The 16,542-nt window shown below is 36.6% G+C and overlaps 1 protein-coding gene across 6 annotated transcripts; it reads left to right on the top strand.

Moving 5' to 3' along the window:
* The first annotated feature begins 1,315 nt into the window (after positions 1 to 1,315).
* Positions 1,316 to 16,488, top strand: c42h11orf65 (chromosome 42 C11orf65 homolog). Of its 6 annotated transcripts, XM_052114425.1 has the most exons (10): positions 10,339 to 12,064; positions 12,513 to 12,569; positions 14,235 to 14,358; positions 14,437 to 14,529; positions 14,625 to 14,678; positions 14,851 to 15,063; positions 15,286 to 15,419; positions 15,526 to 15,702; positions 15,890 to 15,945; positions 16,097 to 16,488. In XM_052114425.1, exons 2-10 carry the CDS (start codon positions 12,529 to 12,531, stop codon positions 16,120 to 16,122), a joined length of 918 nt encoding a protein of 305 aa, XP_051970385.1. In that variant the 5' UTR covers positions 10,339 to 12,064; positions 12,513 to 12,528; the 3' UTR covers positions 16,123 to 16,488. The 6 variants fall into 6 exon arrangements, 3 of the variants coding, with proteins under 3 accessions (XP_051970385.1, XP_051970384.1, XP_051970383.1); XM_052114424.1 differs by lacking the exon at positions 16,097 to 16,488 and having other exon boundaries at positions 12,516 to 12,569; positions 15,890 to 16,087; XM_052114423.1 differs by lacking the exon at positions 16,097 to 16,488 and having other exon boundaries at positions 15,890 to 16,087.
* Positions 16,489 to 16,542: the final 54 nt, after the last annotated feature.

Genomic DNA, 16,542 nt, shown 5'->3' with positions numbered 1-16,542 from the left:
AATATGTAACCCTTCTAACTAATAGACTACTAAAACCAACCACCGCTATGATCAAACTGAGCCTGTGCCAACAAATTTGAGAGACCGATATACATTAGGGTACAGATTAATTTATCATACATGTTATGTCCTATAATGAACTATACTGGCTTCTGTTTTAATCAACAGAGTTCATTTAAACTTTAGATTTTATTACAGAATTAAATTGCATTGCTATAATGGATCAACAGTTGCATCACTCCATGACCAGATTTATAATCATGGTGTCTGAATATTTTGGTTGTGTCTGGAAATAAACATCACAGCTTTAAAGAACACTGCTAATGACGCCCTCCCTCCAAGCTCACGCAATAATTATTTATCACAATTATGTTTTTTATCAATGCCAGCACAGCAGGCACACCCTTAAACAATGCAGCATTTGTGATCTGGAGTTTAGACATCTTGCCTTTTGCCAGTGGGGCTAATATTGAGTCAAACTGGTGGCCTCTAGTATTTCTACATAGTACATACAGTAAAATAATTTGAAATCCTCAACTAGGCCTATTAATCTTTGCCAAATCGACCAAATGCCAGACCAACAATCGCTCTTGATTACTGATACAAAAACCTTAATAATTAAGATTGATTTTCCTTGCATTTTATTCACCACTTATGAAACATTATGCTCAACAGTAAAATGTAGCTGCACATTGTCAGAGTGATTAAGGGTATAAGGTACATCTGTTTCATTGTTTTAATGCAATCTTCAGTCATAACCCAGAGTGTATAATAGGCTGCAAGAATTCAGAGCTGCATTGTTTCGCCTTCAGAATGTTTGTTAAGAACTTTAGAACTCAGGTGACACATTTTGTGTTTGAACCACTGTTTCTTATGGCCCCATCTTTCTGATATTGGTGGAAACGCACACACTATTATTCAGTTATCACTTGTTATCTTTGAGAAAGATAAGCCCCAAGAGAAAAATAGTTTTATAGGCCTATGTATTAAATATTGAAATGCATTTTAAAAAATATACTGCCTTTAATATTGTATTTATTAGTGCACAGGCTACCTTATATTAATAAGTAGGCCTATCGCAGTTTCTGTACCCAAAGGCAAACATAAAACAGAAAATGACGAAGAATTTCCCGTTTTTAGCAAATGCTTATCGTTGTCTGGGTCCAGCAATAAAGTTGATATTTCAAAGTACACAGATTGTCAATAAAACAACCTCGTTCCACTTCCGTGGATCTGTTCTTGATCACACGCACTTGGGTGGGGAAACAACGCATCAGACAGTCGGCGTCGGGTCATTCGGTCGTCGTTATAATGGGTCTGTCTCACTATGCGCGATTTGTTTCCTCCGGAGAAATGTACAGTTACGCTGTCTGAGAGTACTTAAAGGTACAGTGATTGCCCGCAGGGAATAAGGGGAGGTAACCAAACTAGCTGAGACAGCTACAATCTATAATGACAACTCATGAACTGAAGTTGCAGCGCTCAACTTGTCAAAGCGGAGAGGCAGCCAGCGTGCCTTGCGATGTTGTCTCAAATCGCGAGAGATTTAACACACATACTGACAAAACACGGTAGGTACAAGTTTCAAAGTTTTTACTTTCACTTCGAAGATGTTTTCAACTCCTGTTCATGTAGCCTATCACTTTTCCTTATTTTTCTCTAATTGTAATCAGGAGGTAATTAGTAGATGACACTGATCCTTTGCAAATAATAACATTGTTAGGTTTAACTGGACAGATTGGAGATTTGATGTTTTTACAAGAGCCTGTGTAAATGTTCATTAACGTTAATTTCCTTAAAGTAAATTGGGTCTGTGGTAGTTAATAATTGATTATATTTCAATAAGTCAATAATGATAAGATTCCGATGGATAATGTAAATCTTTAATTTCTTCTGCGTATGGGTGTTGATCCCTTGTCTGGCACCACCCCAATTATGTAATAAGTAGCCTACCTGTTGCCAGCACACAAGCAGATTAAATAACAATGATTAAAGAGGGGATTAAAGATTACAATATCATCTTTAATAAGTATGTTTGCTTGGATCAGTTTCGAGTTATTTACCTACATAACTTCATAACAATACATCTCACGAGCATTTGTTATCTCTTGCTGAATGTTTAGGCACAGAGCTGCTGCTCAGCATGTGTTAACATGTATATGCTAATTCTGAAGCTGTAATGCAGTTTGTAAAAACCTTTGCATGTTGTCTAGTAAGTTCATTCAAAAAATAAAAACAAATAACAATTCTCAATATTAATATCAATCAGAGAGAAATAAATAACATCTTTGCCATCTACTTGGTAACGAATTATCTTATACTACAGAAGTATTTGCACACAATTAAATGATATATCACTGGTAGTGCCATAACATCTCTGGGTGTTCCTCTCAATATATATATTTTCAGGGTTATGGAGTAAAGTAATACATGTAACAGGATTACGTATTTAAAATACAAAATATAAGTAACTTTATAATACTAGAGTTACAATTTAAATCATTGGTATTTAGAATACAGTTACAATAAAATATATTGACTACTGGAGAGATTACTTTGCATTTTATTGTCATTTGTTTAATTTAATATTTAGTCCTTTCAGATGGAAAACATTTATCTATATACAGTATATGATGTGATCCAAAGTGCATTTGAACAGCAGTGAAACACTTTCTTATGATGTGTTACATTCATACGAGCAGACAGAGAATTAAGTTTGAAGTAAATTTGGAGCAGAATAGAACTAAACCTTTATGCTAAGCTATAATGCTATTTCTAGCCATTTTACATGCTACCAGAACAATCATATTTTTCTATCAAGAAATTTCACGTTGGATCGTAATTTCTTTTTTCTAGTAAGACCTTTGATATTAGGGCAAACATCATATTTTTGATAGTAATTATTTTATTATTTTCCGTAAAAATATCTAAAAATCCTTAAAACAAGATCAGTTTGATTTATATTGTTTTAGAAACAACACTGCATATGATATTTAGATTTTTCAGAGAATGTATTTTTAACACGTGTATTTTGTCTTACTGAGTTTTTATAGTCAAAACAAGAGAAACTATCTACCAGTGTTGAAGAAGTAATCCAAAGTATTTAGAATACATATTCCGTTAGAGTAATCTAACGGAATATGTTACAAATTACATTTTACAGCATATATTCTGTAATCTGTAGTGGAATACATTACATTTCAAAGTAACCCTCCCAACCCTGTATATATTTCCTGATGGGAGTGAACCTTGAAATCATGTTTTCACTAAATAGTTCCAGACATGTTGATCTCATGTGTCCATTGAGAGAGTCTCTCTGTCTCTCTGCAGTTTGTACTGTTGCACCATTGTAATGCCAATGCTTGATTAGTTTTCAGAATGTAAGTGGGCTCGGGAAGTTACATCCTGAACCATCTGCTCAACACATCCACAATAAGAAGGAATCCGAAGCTGCTGCGACTTCTTCACCGTCACTGCACATCGCAGGCCAACAGAAAAGCAGCAGAGGTATGTTTATAAATCCAGATCATACATATATTCAGACACACAGAGAAGTATGTTTTAGGTTTCAGATTATTAAACAATATATAAATTGTCAAACATTGTCAAGCATTTTGTGGACATTTATGGGTTGTCAAATGTTAATATAACATATACATAGTTAATGTGATGAACTACATCTGTGGATACGCTGCTAGGATGGTACACTTGTTTGAACTTGACCTTCGGACTTGAGTTGACCACTCTTTCTTTTGAAAAACAAAATGGCAAACAAAGTTAGTTAGTGAAGCATAATTTGTTTTCAGATGCCACTTGGTTTTGATATTTTGATTCTAATGCAATGAAATTCATAATTTTTTTTAAATGTGGCTGAAGTGTCCAAAAGTGACAAGACTTTTGGGGCCACTATAAATGTAAGTCCTTTTTGTTTGGGGTTGTTGCTTATCAGATGTGCAGATCAGGCAGATAATACTGCTCCAGTCTAAGAAAGACTTCAACAAGACATCTAAGGATCAAAAGGAATCTGCCAGATTCACTACCGTTATCTATATCAGTCTTCCCACCAAAGGAAACAAAAAAGACACAACGGAGGACACTGAAGAAACATTGCCAGTTGAGATTGACATGTGAGTGCCATGGTCTTTTCAACATTTTCACACACCGGTATGGGTACACATGCCAATTCATAACCATTCAGCAGTTTAGCTGATAGAATGCATGTGTGGAGTAAACAATGTGAAGGATAAGCTTGGCACCTCATATTATTCACTCCTAAACTGTTAAACTCCTAAACTCGCTATTAGTTTTGTGAAAATTAGCTTCCACTCAAAATACAGACAATTTACATTATAATATCTCTTTTCCTATGGATTATGCCATAGCACATCATGTTCTGTGTCATTTGCTAAGTCCTAGCAAGAGGAGCCTAAATGTCCTTTAGACGCATAACTGGCAGTAACAGGCCTTATATAAGTCGTGTTTTAATGGGCATGAAAGAGAGCATGTTAATGGTTGTGTATCCATAGATTTGCTGCTTGACCGTACAGTATCTAGGTGTGTTCACATGATCAAATTTTACAGGAGGGTTTACAATTTTACTTGGAAACATAATACATAAGTACAAAAGTGTCAAAATACAAAGAGTGCACTATTACAGTGCATCATTTACAAAAGTCTGACTGCAATACCTTTTTTTTTTTTTTTTTTGGTAGTTAAATGTGATTACAAAAACCAGCCAGATGCTTGTAATTGTGGTCCAAATCTTTGATTAACTAAATTTTAAAGATGTGTTTGTTTTCTGAGTGTGTGTGCTTCTGACTGCATGTGTTAATGTATGTGATACACTGTAATAATTTGTAATGCGTGTGTGGGAAGCAGGAGAAGGCAGACGGGGTGCGGATCCAAACGCGGTTTATTTAACAAACAAATAATAATTATACAAAACACAGGAACAAAGGAAAAGCCCACAATGGGAAAACCAACTCAAATACAAAACGACACACAGGAGAAAACATCCACGAAGGGTAAAGTAGAAGACAGCAATAACAGGGTACCTCGGCAAAGAACATGACACGTAAACATTCAACATGAGCAAACAACGATCGACAGAGACTGAACAAACACACGGGCTTAAGTATACAAACACAATAATGACTAAACGAGACACAGGTGAGAACAATGATCAGTGCAGGCAGTGAGGGAGGCCGGGAATTGTGGGAATTGTAGTTTAAGACAATAGACTAGTGAAACACAGGGAGGACAACAAGGAAAACGTGACATGGAATATGAACAGTGATGAGTGAAACAGAAAACACGGGGCGGACAACACGGGATCGTAACATAATTAGAAAACAGATTAACCACAGACCTCTTAAACAGAGTGGAAGGATGGAATGCCGTTGATCTTGTTTCCCTGCATTGTCGTGATGAATATTTGAAAGGTGTTTAAGTGGAAAAAAAGCATTTTTGAGCACTAAGCATAGCGTGTGAAACATTGAGTTAGGCAAGAGCTTTGTTTTCCTCAATGCTTATTTATCTTTGTTTATCTGCCTGAGGGAACTTATCTTTGTGAATATGTGTGTTTTGGCATATCAAATTTAACATGAAGGTAATATTTAATCTACAAACTTTTTTCCAGTTATCTGAAAGGTTTTTGTATAATCATATGTATGCTTATTAAACATTTTCTTCTCAATTTGATAGTGATGGAGCCAAAAAGAAAACGGCTAATCAACACCACACAGAGGTAAGCATCCAAGAAAACATGGAAACATGAGAATGAGAACATTTATAATTATAAAAAGATAATGTATATGTAAATCTAATGTAAATATAAAATCAAGGCATATTTGCCTTGTTAATCTTTTGAATATCTTTTATTTAATTAACTGTCTTTATTGCACTACAGTATGTTTCGGCTCTACTAGAATGCACTCAGAGTATGTTTGTCAGTGGAATACAAAGCTCAACTGTGAAGTTGAACTCTTTGTTTAAAGAGAGTTATGGAATGGGAGTGGTGATTTGTTCAAATAGTTCAAATGTATGTGAGAAGCATTCTACACAATTTTCACAAGCAAGTCTGGAGTTCAATTCATTAGTGTCAAATTTTTTTAAATGTCACTGTAGTTGTTTATATGCACACATTTTTTTTTAAACTTACTGACACTAATCAAAAGCTTATTTGTTTTTTTGTTTGTTTTTTTTGACAGCAAAGGGACATAATTTCACCAACCTGTAACAAATCGTGTGGTGAATTATTAAAGGCTGGAGATGGGCCAAAAGCACCCTTTGATGAAGATCGCATTTCCACTCTGCAAAATAAACATATACTTAACTTACCTAACCAGAGACAAGATACAGGAATACAGCACAACATAAGCCTTAATGAACATTTGCAAACAGTCCACAGTGACACACACAAACATTTTACTCAACCAGCTTTTGAGATACAAACAGAATTCAGCAAGCGCTCGAATGCAAACAAGGAATCTGGAGCCAGTGACCTTCATAGAGAGGATACTCCAACAACTCAACAGTACCACAATAATCTAAAAGTACTAAACCAAACATTATCTTTTCACACAACTCATTCTGGAAGTACCCCTGAGCCAGAACTGAGTCTCATCAATCCTGCCTCTGATATGTTAACATCTGCCACGACCTCAGTTCTTTCTCCACCTTGGAGTGGTCATCTTAGAAGACCCAAACAAGGCAGCAGTGAGCTAGAGCGTGAACCCAAAAATTGTGGACAGAATGTCAACCCATCTACCTTATCCCACCAAGATCGTCTGCAACAACAGTTTATCACAGCTCGCAGGCAGCCTGCTGAACATGTGTTGCAAGTATCCAATGACGATTACATGCAGTTTACTGCTGAAACCAGCAACAACTCTCCTGATTGGCAAAAAGAGAACAATTCCCCAAATGTCACAACAGCAATTCAGTCAAAAAGACGCATTTTGAAATGTTCCTCTGTAGACACATACAGAGGCACGATGTACAACAATGCAGAATTACACTGTTCTCCCACATCTCTGGACACTGGTCAGGTACTCAAGTGGCCCCACTCTGAGGAACGTAGAGGGTACAGAATGTCAAAGACTGAAGATCAAAGCAAGCATTTCAAATCATTGAGCTCCAAGCCAACAACAAGCAGCCTACTTCTCTCCTTAAGAAGATCAAATTTGAGAAGGTCCAATGCTGAACCCACACAAATGGAGTCTCAGATAACAAAGTCTGTCACATCCCAAACATTGCCAAACAGGAGTGTTTTGAAGAATGCTCAATCATACACCCCTTCTGTTACCCCTGATGGCCATTCCGTAGAAACACTTGTGTCATACCCATTTCCAGACATGCATTCAAAAACAGAGGGAATAACAGACACAAATCATTTATCTTTTTCACCCAGAATTAAGAGGATTGTGGCATTAAGGACACCACAGTTGCTAAACAAATCAGAGACAGACCAAAGGTTAAAGAGACCAGAGGGTTCTGTTGCTAGAGCTGAAGAGAAGCCATTCCCTCCCTCCACAACCACATCCAGCCATCCTAGGATTGTCAAAGCTCAGCAGCATTCTCATTCAGTTCTTTTGAGCAAATATTTCAATACAGAGAACAGTGATTCAGTGAAAATAAATACCATTAACAAGACAAAGCTGCATAATCCGAACACCACAACTTCTCTCAAAGAAAAAACTAATGTTAAATTAGATTATCCTCAAACTGTTAGAAATTTAGAATCACAAAGCACACAAAATATTCCTGTCAGGAATTCAACGAGCATGCAAACCTTCACAGACAGTCTTAAATTCTCACCCAGTAAAGAAAACTCTCCTGTAGATGGAAACACCACAACAATTGGGAGGCAGATATATCTGGACTCTAAGAAACATTCTGGCTCAAGTCAAAGTTCAATGGACCTTTCAAGTCCTCTCTCCCCAAGTAGACCTATCAGAGGCATTTGTATTCCGAGCATCTATTCATACCTAAGAGAGTCAAGCCCAAATGTATCCACCCCTAATTCCCCTTCCACCCCTTCTTTCCACTTACAAAGAGTTGTAACTTCTTCCTCTCCTAAACAAGATGAAGCCATAATACCACATGGAAAATCAAGATTTTCTTTTGACCTCAGCCCAATCGAGCCACATGTAAAAGCATCAAAAAGAGGCTCTCATGGCTCCAGTGCTCATAAAACTCCAGCTCAATCTCTGCCTCCTGATTTTGGAAGAAGATCAGTACCCTGTCTCAGCATGTCTCCATATTCTACCTTAATCTCCTCAAGGCCTGCCCTCAACAGCACTTTACAAGCACTGTCCTCTCCACCCAAACGACATGATCGATCTACATCTGATATTGCAACCATACGTCTTGACCCTAAAAAAGGTGACCAAATCTCTTCTCCCTCCATATACACAAGCATGACAAGGAGACTAAAGGAACAGGTAACACCACCTGATAAAGAACAGAGAACAGAAAATTCAGTTCATGCTTATACTTGTGCCCTAGATAATCACAGACCTGTCCAGCCATGCCTCTCACAAACTGCACCTGTTGCAAGTTTTGTCTCGGAAAGCCCAAGTATAACCCCACACCCAAGGCAGCAACAAAAAAATTATGGCTTGATGGCACTTCAGTTTGATAAGGCTAATGTTTATCCCAAGTGCAGGAGTCAGAAAGAGACATATTTACTGTCTAATAAACTCACAGCTAAAAGTGAGACCCCACTTACAGCCAAGAAGGAGACTACCGCTTTGCATATACATGAGAGATTGCAGGAAATGCAGAGCCCCAATTCAAAGAGAGCACTCTTTGCATTACGGGTTAAGAAAGACATTGTCACTTTAGATCCCATGACAGAGAAAGAAGTTGTTCCCACTCAGTATTTAAAAACCAAAAGAAATTCACCTGTATTTAAAACAAGCAGTAGGATTGACCAGATGTTAAACCGCTTGAAAATGACATTTAGTGTCAAACGTTCAGAAAGCACTCTTGAAACAGTCATAAATAAAAGTGGGACTGCCACTCAGCAACCCTCTCACACTGAAACTTGGGGAAAAAACATGAGAGTGGAGAAATTATCTTCTGGGATCCATTGGGAGTCCCCCAATACATCTTTGGTCACTGATAAAGCATATTTGCCCTCTCTTGAGTCACTGTCACCATTAACATTAAAGAAATCTGAGAATGCACTAAATGTGAACAAGCAAAACAGGAGTAAGGATGACAAAAACTGTTCTGGGATCCAATGGGAGCCCCCCACCTCATCTTTGAGGACTGATAAAGCACCTTGTCCCTCTTCTGAATCATTGTCACCAGTAACATTAAAGAAATCTGATAATACACTAAATGTGGATCAGCAAAATAGGTTTAAGGATGAAAAAAAGTGTTCTCAGAGTCAGTGGGAGCACTCCAACTCATCTTTGACCATGGATGAAACATTACCCTTTTTGGATTACATGTCACTATTAAAACTATCACAAAAGAGGTGTAGTGATGAAAATGGAAACCAGTCTAGCAGCAGCAGCTATAGTCCATGCATGCTAAAGCCCCATGGTATGAACCGTTCTGCCTCCTTGCCACATTACAAAAAGTCCTCGGTTGGTCCTTCGTCACCCTTTTATCTGTTTGATTTTGATTCAGAAGACATTCAGAATGACAATGTGTTTTATAGTCCAGTGAGCAAAAAAAGGAATTTGCTTTGTGAGTATGACAACATCTCTCAGCTGAGCACTACCAAGAGGACTGAACAGCAAAACCTCACGGGGTCTCGATTGTCCTCGTCTCCTGCTGATTTAAAGTACGGTCTGGAGAATGGGCGGTCTTTTTCGGTCAGCAGTGTGATTTCAAGCCGCCCATCAGGTCCTAAAATAATCTCAACAAGTAGCATCAGTGACCTTTCAAGTTTAGATGACTTTGACAGTAAGGGGAGCTATTCAAAATCTTACTCTCCAATTAATAATAGCAATTCCCCTAGCTATGGTGCCAAATATGTTACCGGTATCCAAACCCAACCTGGATGTACATTGTCAGATGATCATTTTTGGTATCCAGATAAACAGGAAATCTCGTCCGGCTTTTGGGATGATGCAGACCCAACACCACCTCCCTCACCACCTTTTTCCCCTTCATCTCGTCGCATGTCCCAGGCACCCGCTAACTCTTCCCCCATCCAAACAACTCCAGACAATCTATCTCCTCGTGGAATCCGGCCATCAAGGAGTTACACAACCAGCTTGACTGTCTTTGAGGAGTCTAGTTCTGACACCACAACTGATGATGAATACTACCTTGATGATGGTGATGAGGAAGGAACAGAACTTTAGTGAAAAGTATTATGCGTTCTAAATGTTCAGTTTCATCACTTTTGTAGTTTGGATATATTTTACATTTACATTTATGCATTTGGCAGATGCTTTTATCCAAAGCGATTACAGTGCACTTATTACAGGGACAATCCCCCCGGAGCAACCTGGAGTTAAGTGCCTTGCTCAAGGACACAATGGTGGTGGCTGTGGGGATCAAACCAGCACCCTTATGATTAACAGTTTAGTGCTTTAGCCCACTATGCCACCACCACTCCGGATATATATACTGGATGTTTCAAAATTGGCTATATTCTGTGCAATGGGATTTATATGGCAAATCTATTAAAACCACAGAAACATTAGTTCTCAGTCAGACCAAACTTAAATTACAAGAGAATCTAGTAATTGCAGTACAGCTCATTTAATAAGCTCATATCATTTTTTTGATAATATCTTTTCTACGTAATACAAAACAAAAAATATTACTATTATTAGGGGCTTGTAAAATCTCTGGTACTTGAGAATAACAAGATTTTATTTAATTAGTTATGTATTTACAATGCAAAGTAATGTTGTTTTATGAGGTGTTTTGATACTTACTGGATACTGTGGCCTTGACATTGTGAATTCTCACGTCATGTTCCTTTTGTAGTGGGCTGCCTCCTGTAGGTCATAAGCTGTTTCATACAGGTATTTGAAAGCACAGCGTGTCAGACACAAACCATTATTCTTTCAGACAGACATTCTATACATAGTAACTGCCAACTAAGAAACTGAACAACAAATGTGGTTTGTGTGCGTGTGTGTATTCTTGTAAGGTCATTTCAAGAATGTCTTGATTACTAACGGGTAATTGTCATATTTCTACAAAAAGACCATAGGCTTAATATATTGACTAATATTGATGTTATATTGAAAGGAAACAACGTTATAAAAGAATATTAATGATCATTGCAAAAATTGATCACTGTGTAAAAAAAATTATATAGCTATATTGTAAATAAAAAGAGTAATTTCGCATTTAAAACGCATTTGACCGTGACTCAAGTGAAACTGTAGAGTTAATCACTAACACAGCAATTAGCTGCTATGCCTTGGTAAACTGTATGTCCTTTGATTACACAGAAACCGCATTACAGCTGATTAAGTCAGCCACAGTCTTGCGTGTTCTTCTATATTTATATTTCTTAACATTAAATGTAATTAAACGCAGTACAGTGATATACCTCGAAATCGCAGCCCTATAGGCGCTCTTCTGTGTTTATCTTTAACTAATGCTGCATGTGGAAGCTTGCGCAACTAAATGGCTGTTTGAAAATAACTTCACTCTTTTCATTAACAAAATAACAAAAAACTGTATTGTTCTATATTTTCACAATTTGTACTTGTTCAGAGAGACTGTGATCATAGATATCTGCTGAACCTTTGAATGTTTTGAATGAGTTTGTTTTGACGTTGCTCCGGAAACGACTCTTCGGCTCTGCGTGTAGTCACCCGTCCTAATAAAGGAATTCAGTCATATTTCCGACAAGCTTGATTTTGTCATTTTTTTTTCTGCACGGATGTTTATTCTTTTGTTGCACTTTTAGCCTCCTGCACTGCTGTTTTGTGTTGCTTCTAACTGGTTTATGTCATTGTGAACATATGTTCAAACACTTTGTTTACTATTCGATATTCACCGGAAGCTGGATTTGCTTCGGATATCAGGCATCAGAACATGCATCATAAAGAGAAGCTTTTGCTTCAAGCTTCAACAGGTGCAAACTACTCAGAGAAGTTTCTAAATACTAATAAAGTGAAAAATGTCAACTTATTTTAACCCGTCGAATTATATGCACATTGTAGGCCTGACTATTAGAACCTTTACATTTAAGTATATTTGACTTTTGTTACTCTGTATCTCAAGGAATAAGTGGACTCAATAGATCCAGTAAGTGATATTTTGGGGTAGAACTGAAGTAGTTATTCAAAGCAACTGTCTATAGCCTAAAACTTCTGGGTGTAGTTTGAATCAGTAATGCATCAAGTTCCCAGTTGGACAAGGCTATTTCCGATTCCTTGCATGGCAGACAGCTTAATCAGGGTGCAGAGCTTTGGATATAGCCTTAGATATAAAGTTAACATGTTTTCTGACCAGGAGCTGAGTGCTCTTTTAGCTTTGTTAGACTAATGGTTTATAATATTTATTTATTTCTTGTCCTTTAGCAGCATATGTGCAAGCATGAGCAAGAAAATGGTAGACCACACATGCTCTTTTGACAGGTATGTAACAGCAAAATATGTAATAGATTCACTTTTAACCCTTAAATGCATGGTAATTTCACCAAATACTCTTGCATATTTGGGTCTTTAAAGACACAGCACATACATTATCAGCCAAAAGTTTGGAATAATGTACAAATTTTGCTCTTATAGAAAGAAATTGGTACTTTTATTCACCAAAGTGGCATTCAACTGATCACAATGTATAGTCAGGACATTAATGTGAAAAATTACTATTACAATTTGAAAACATTTTTAATCAGCAAAAAACATCTATTTCTCAAACTAGAGTCTCTGGTGTATTTATCCTCTTCTTTAGTTGTACAGCTGGCCTTTAAAATATTTTTCTGTCCTTGTTAGAGCCAGTTGTCCTTTGTCTTTAAAGACTGTAGTGTACACCTTTGTATGAAATATTTTTGGCAATTTCAAGCACCCTATAGCCTTCATTCCTCAAAACAATGATTGACTGGTGAGTTTCTAGAGAAAGCGGTTTCTTTTTTTGCCATTTCTTACCTAATATTGACCTTAAGACATGCCAGTCTATTGCATACTGTGGCAACTCAAAAACGAAGACAATGTTAAACTTAATTTAACATTTAACCATTCATATTCATTGAACCAAATAGCTTTCAGCTGTGTTAGATATGATGGCAAGTGATTTTCTAGTACCAAATTAGCAATTTAGCATGATTTCTCAAGGATAAGGTGTTTGAGTGATGGCTGCTGGAAATGGGGCCTGTCTAGATTTGATCAAAAATAACTTTTTCAAGTAGAGATGGTGCTGTTTTTTACATCAGTTGAATGCCACTTTTGTGAATTAAAGTATCCAAAACACCAAAATATCTACATTATCCCAAACTTTTGGCCGCCAGTGTGTATCTATCTGAAATGGAGCTACAAAATGCCCAGATCGTGTAAAATTTTCCAAATATTTTCAAGACAATTAGAAAGTAATAGAACAAAATATAGTTTGATGTTTTATTTTTCATATATCGAAGAGATAAATCAGGACAAATCTAGAACAGGATTCATTATTTTAACACTGAAATTTCATGAGACGCAACACATATTGACCTCCACATATGTATTTTCTTAGGCACCTATTGAGTATAAATAGATGCACAACTTACATAATTTCAGTAGTACATCCAAATGACAATAGCCAAATCATGGCTATATAATATAAATGTGTTGACGGGGCATATGAGATACTGATAATTCACCATTGTTGCACAGAAAATCAATGTGATATAGTATTTATTTGTATGAATATAGTACAAATTTCTCTTGTAATAAACAAAGAAATATGTATCATGTTATAGTAAACTTATATATGTATGAAATTATCCTAATAATATAATTTATGGAAGTGCCAAAAAAAGAAAATTACACTATTACTACCTGGAGTCTGTGATAACCCTTTACACTTTTGGTACTTAAGCATTATAAAAAATATATTTATTTTTTTGCAATTTTGTCTTTGTGTGTGTTACACTATTAATAAGCAAAATATTGAGGAATACTAAAGAGATGTGGGCATAACCCCAAATAAAATCGATGACGTACAGGGGGTGGAATGAGGTCCCGGGTCACTAAAGACCTGAGGTATGCATATAAGGGTTAAAGAAGTGGTGATAGAAAAGTCAGTCATTCTCTTCCTTTTAGGGATCACACAATATCTCAACCTGGGGATATTGCATCAGAGAGCGATAAGATTCTTATCCCAGAGATGAAAACAATTTTCAGCCAAGCAGCCAGGATAATCCAACGAACATGGAGAGCACATGTTGTTAGTGATGTTACATTTAAGTATTTTTTTTTCCTAACATTAAATACACCAATAAATATCAGCACTTGTCATGTGTAGGATACTGCTGTTTTCAAACACCTTAAGAAACTTGTGAGCTTCCATAATCAAGGGGACCCACATCTTCTTCTCAGATTTATTAACCCTGCAGAGGTAAGTTAGATTAGTATGCAAGTGAAGTTTAAGATATTTTATAACACAACCTCTGTTTGCAAAATTGTATGCATTAATGTTTTCTTTTACTGTAGGCAAACATTCTGGATGCTGCTTCAGGGGTACTCGTCCGATTCAGACTGGGTGGGGTGAGTGCTTGCATTATTTATATTTCCATCATTTGTGTTGATGCTGAAGAACTTTGTAGAGTTGTTGATGTGTTGTGTTCTGCTGTAGAAAGTTAATTTATTTGGAAGCTTATTATGATTAACACACAGGTAAAAACAATTTGCAGATCATTAACATCTGTAAATGTTTCAGACAACCTTTCCCCCCAACATCTACTATAAAATCTACACTCGTGCACCAATAGTGGACCTGTGTGCCTCCAGCCCTAAAGATTACAAACATGCATGGCAAAAGAAACCTGTTCCAAGCCAGATCCATAATGGCCAGCCGATGGTCTGTGATGATGATCACTCTGGGTGGTACCAACGGGTGGAGAATAATGGCTGGAGGATTTTGTCTTGCAAGGTGATATTTCTAGTTTGGACACTTTATCATTTGTCACCAAACTCAATACAATATACATTTGACTCTTCATCCATGAACTTGTGCCTATTTTCAATAGTTATTTGCTATTTAAATTATATAGTTACAATCTGAATACAATAAAAAAATATATATGCAAAATGTTTTTGGATGACTGAGATTGAAAATCTATCAATTACTTGGTGATTTGGTTGTTTGTGAAAGATTTCTATGATTGAAGACCCAATTACTCAAAGTACCAATTGCAAGAAGACAGAATTTCACCACTGCAAAATCCATCGACGACAGGATGTTGCAAGAAAAAAGAAGATTCGAAAAATTCAATGGATGAGGAAAATGTCTGTGTATATAAAGTACATTCGCATACAGTATAAATTGTATTGTCTTTACACTTTGTGCTCAAAGCCTTTTAAAGCATGTACAGATCCTCTTACCTGTGCATAGGTATGCTGAAGGACTCTTGCTCGTGAGTAGGCCTACTGATCACAGAGAAACAGCCCTGTTGGAGGAGAAATGCGCACAGAGAATGATAAATTCACTGGAACAGGTTGGACCAGATTCAATTTCAGAGCAGGAGGTGGATGAACTGCTTGCATGGACCAATGCTCTCAATTTTGATGAGTAATTAATTTATTTTTATACATGTAATATACACACCATTAGCATACATGATGAGATGTCAGCCAAATGTGCATCATAAAAACAAAGTTGTACATTGTGTCAGTAATTAAATATCCTAGTGTAACTTTAATGTATACATTAGATATAACTGTCTATTATTGTTTGTTTTTAATATACACATACTTAGGTATGCCAATGAATGGAGGGATTTAGGTACCAGTAAATGTTGCATATTTAACAAAGGTAAGACTCCTAGGTTATGTCCCACATTGTACTCAGTTCTAAGCACTATTCTTGAATTATAGACCCATCTGCTGGCCAAAATGGATATTGACCTCTCCCTCTCTCGCTCTCTTTCTCAATTTCAATTTTCTCTCTCTCACACTTCCTGTAGATAAGTTGCCTGTTCTTGATTATTGAGAGTTCCCTCATATCGGTCAGGATGAGTCGGGCAGTGACCCAGAACAGAGTAGCAACTGAGACTGGAAATTCTGGTGCAGCAAGCACCATGCTCGATTAATATTCTTCACAAAGTCTGATGTTCTGTGTTATTGTGAAATATTCCGTTCCAATAAAACTGCAATAAACGAATCTGGTTTTGTGTCTACATGGGTAAAGGCTGGATTTTTCATCTATTAATAAAATGAAGAAATTCCTATCAATCCTATCGAATCCTATAATTCCTATCGTGTTTTTTTTTTTTTTTTATGTATTTAATCTGCTTCTAATATATAGCAATAGTCAATGCCAGTGCCTATCAAAGAAATTTATCTTTGAGACGTACCAACATTTTTGGACGTTCTGAAATATCGCGAGACTTATTAAAAACAAGCAGCCAAT

This window comes from Xyrauchen texanus, chromosome 42 (genome assembly GCF_025860055.1).
Source record: "Xyrauchen texanus isolate HMW12.3.18 chromosome 42, RBS_HiC_50CHRs, whole genome shotgun sequence".
Taxonomy (NCBI): Eukaryota; Metazoa; Chordata; class Actinopteri; order Cypriniformes; family Catostomidae; genus Xyrauchen; species Xyrauchen texanus.
Note: the sequence above shows the minus strand (reverse complement) of the source record. Positions and strands in the feature narration are given on the sequence as shown.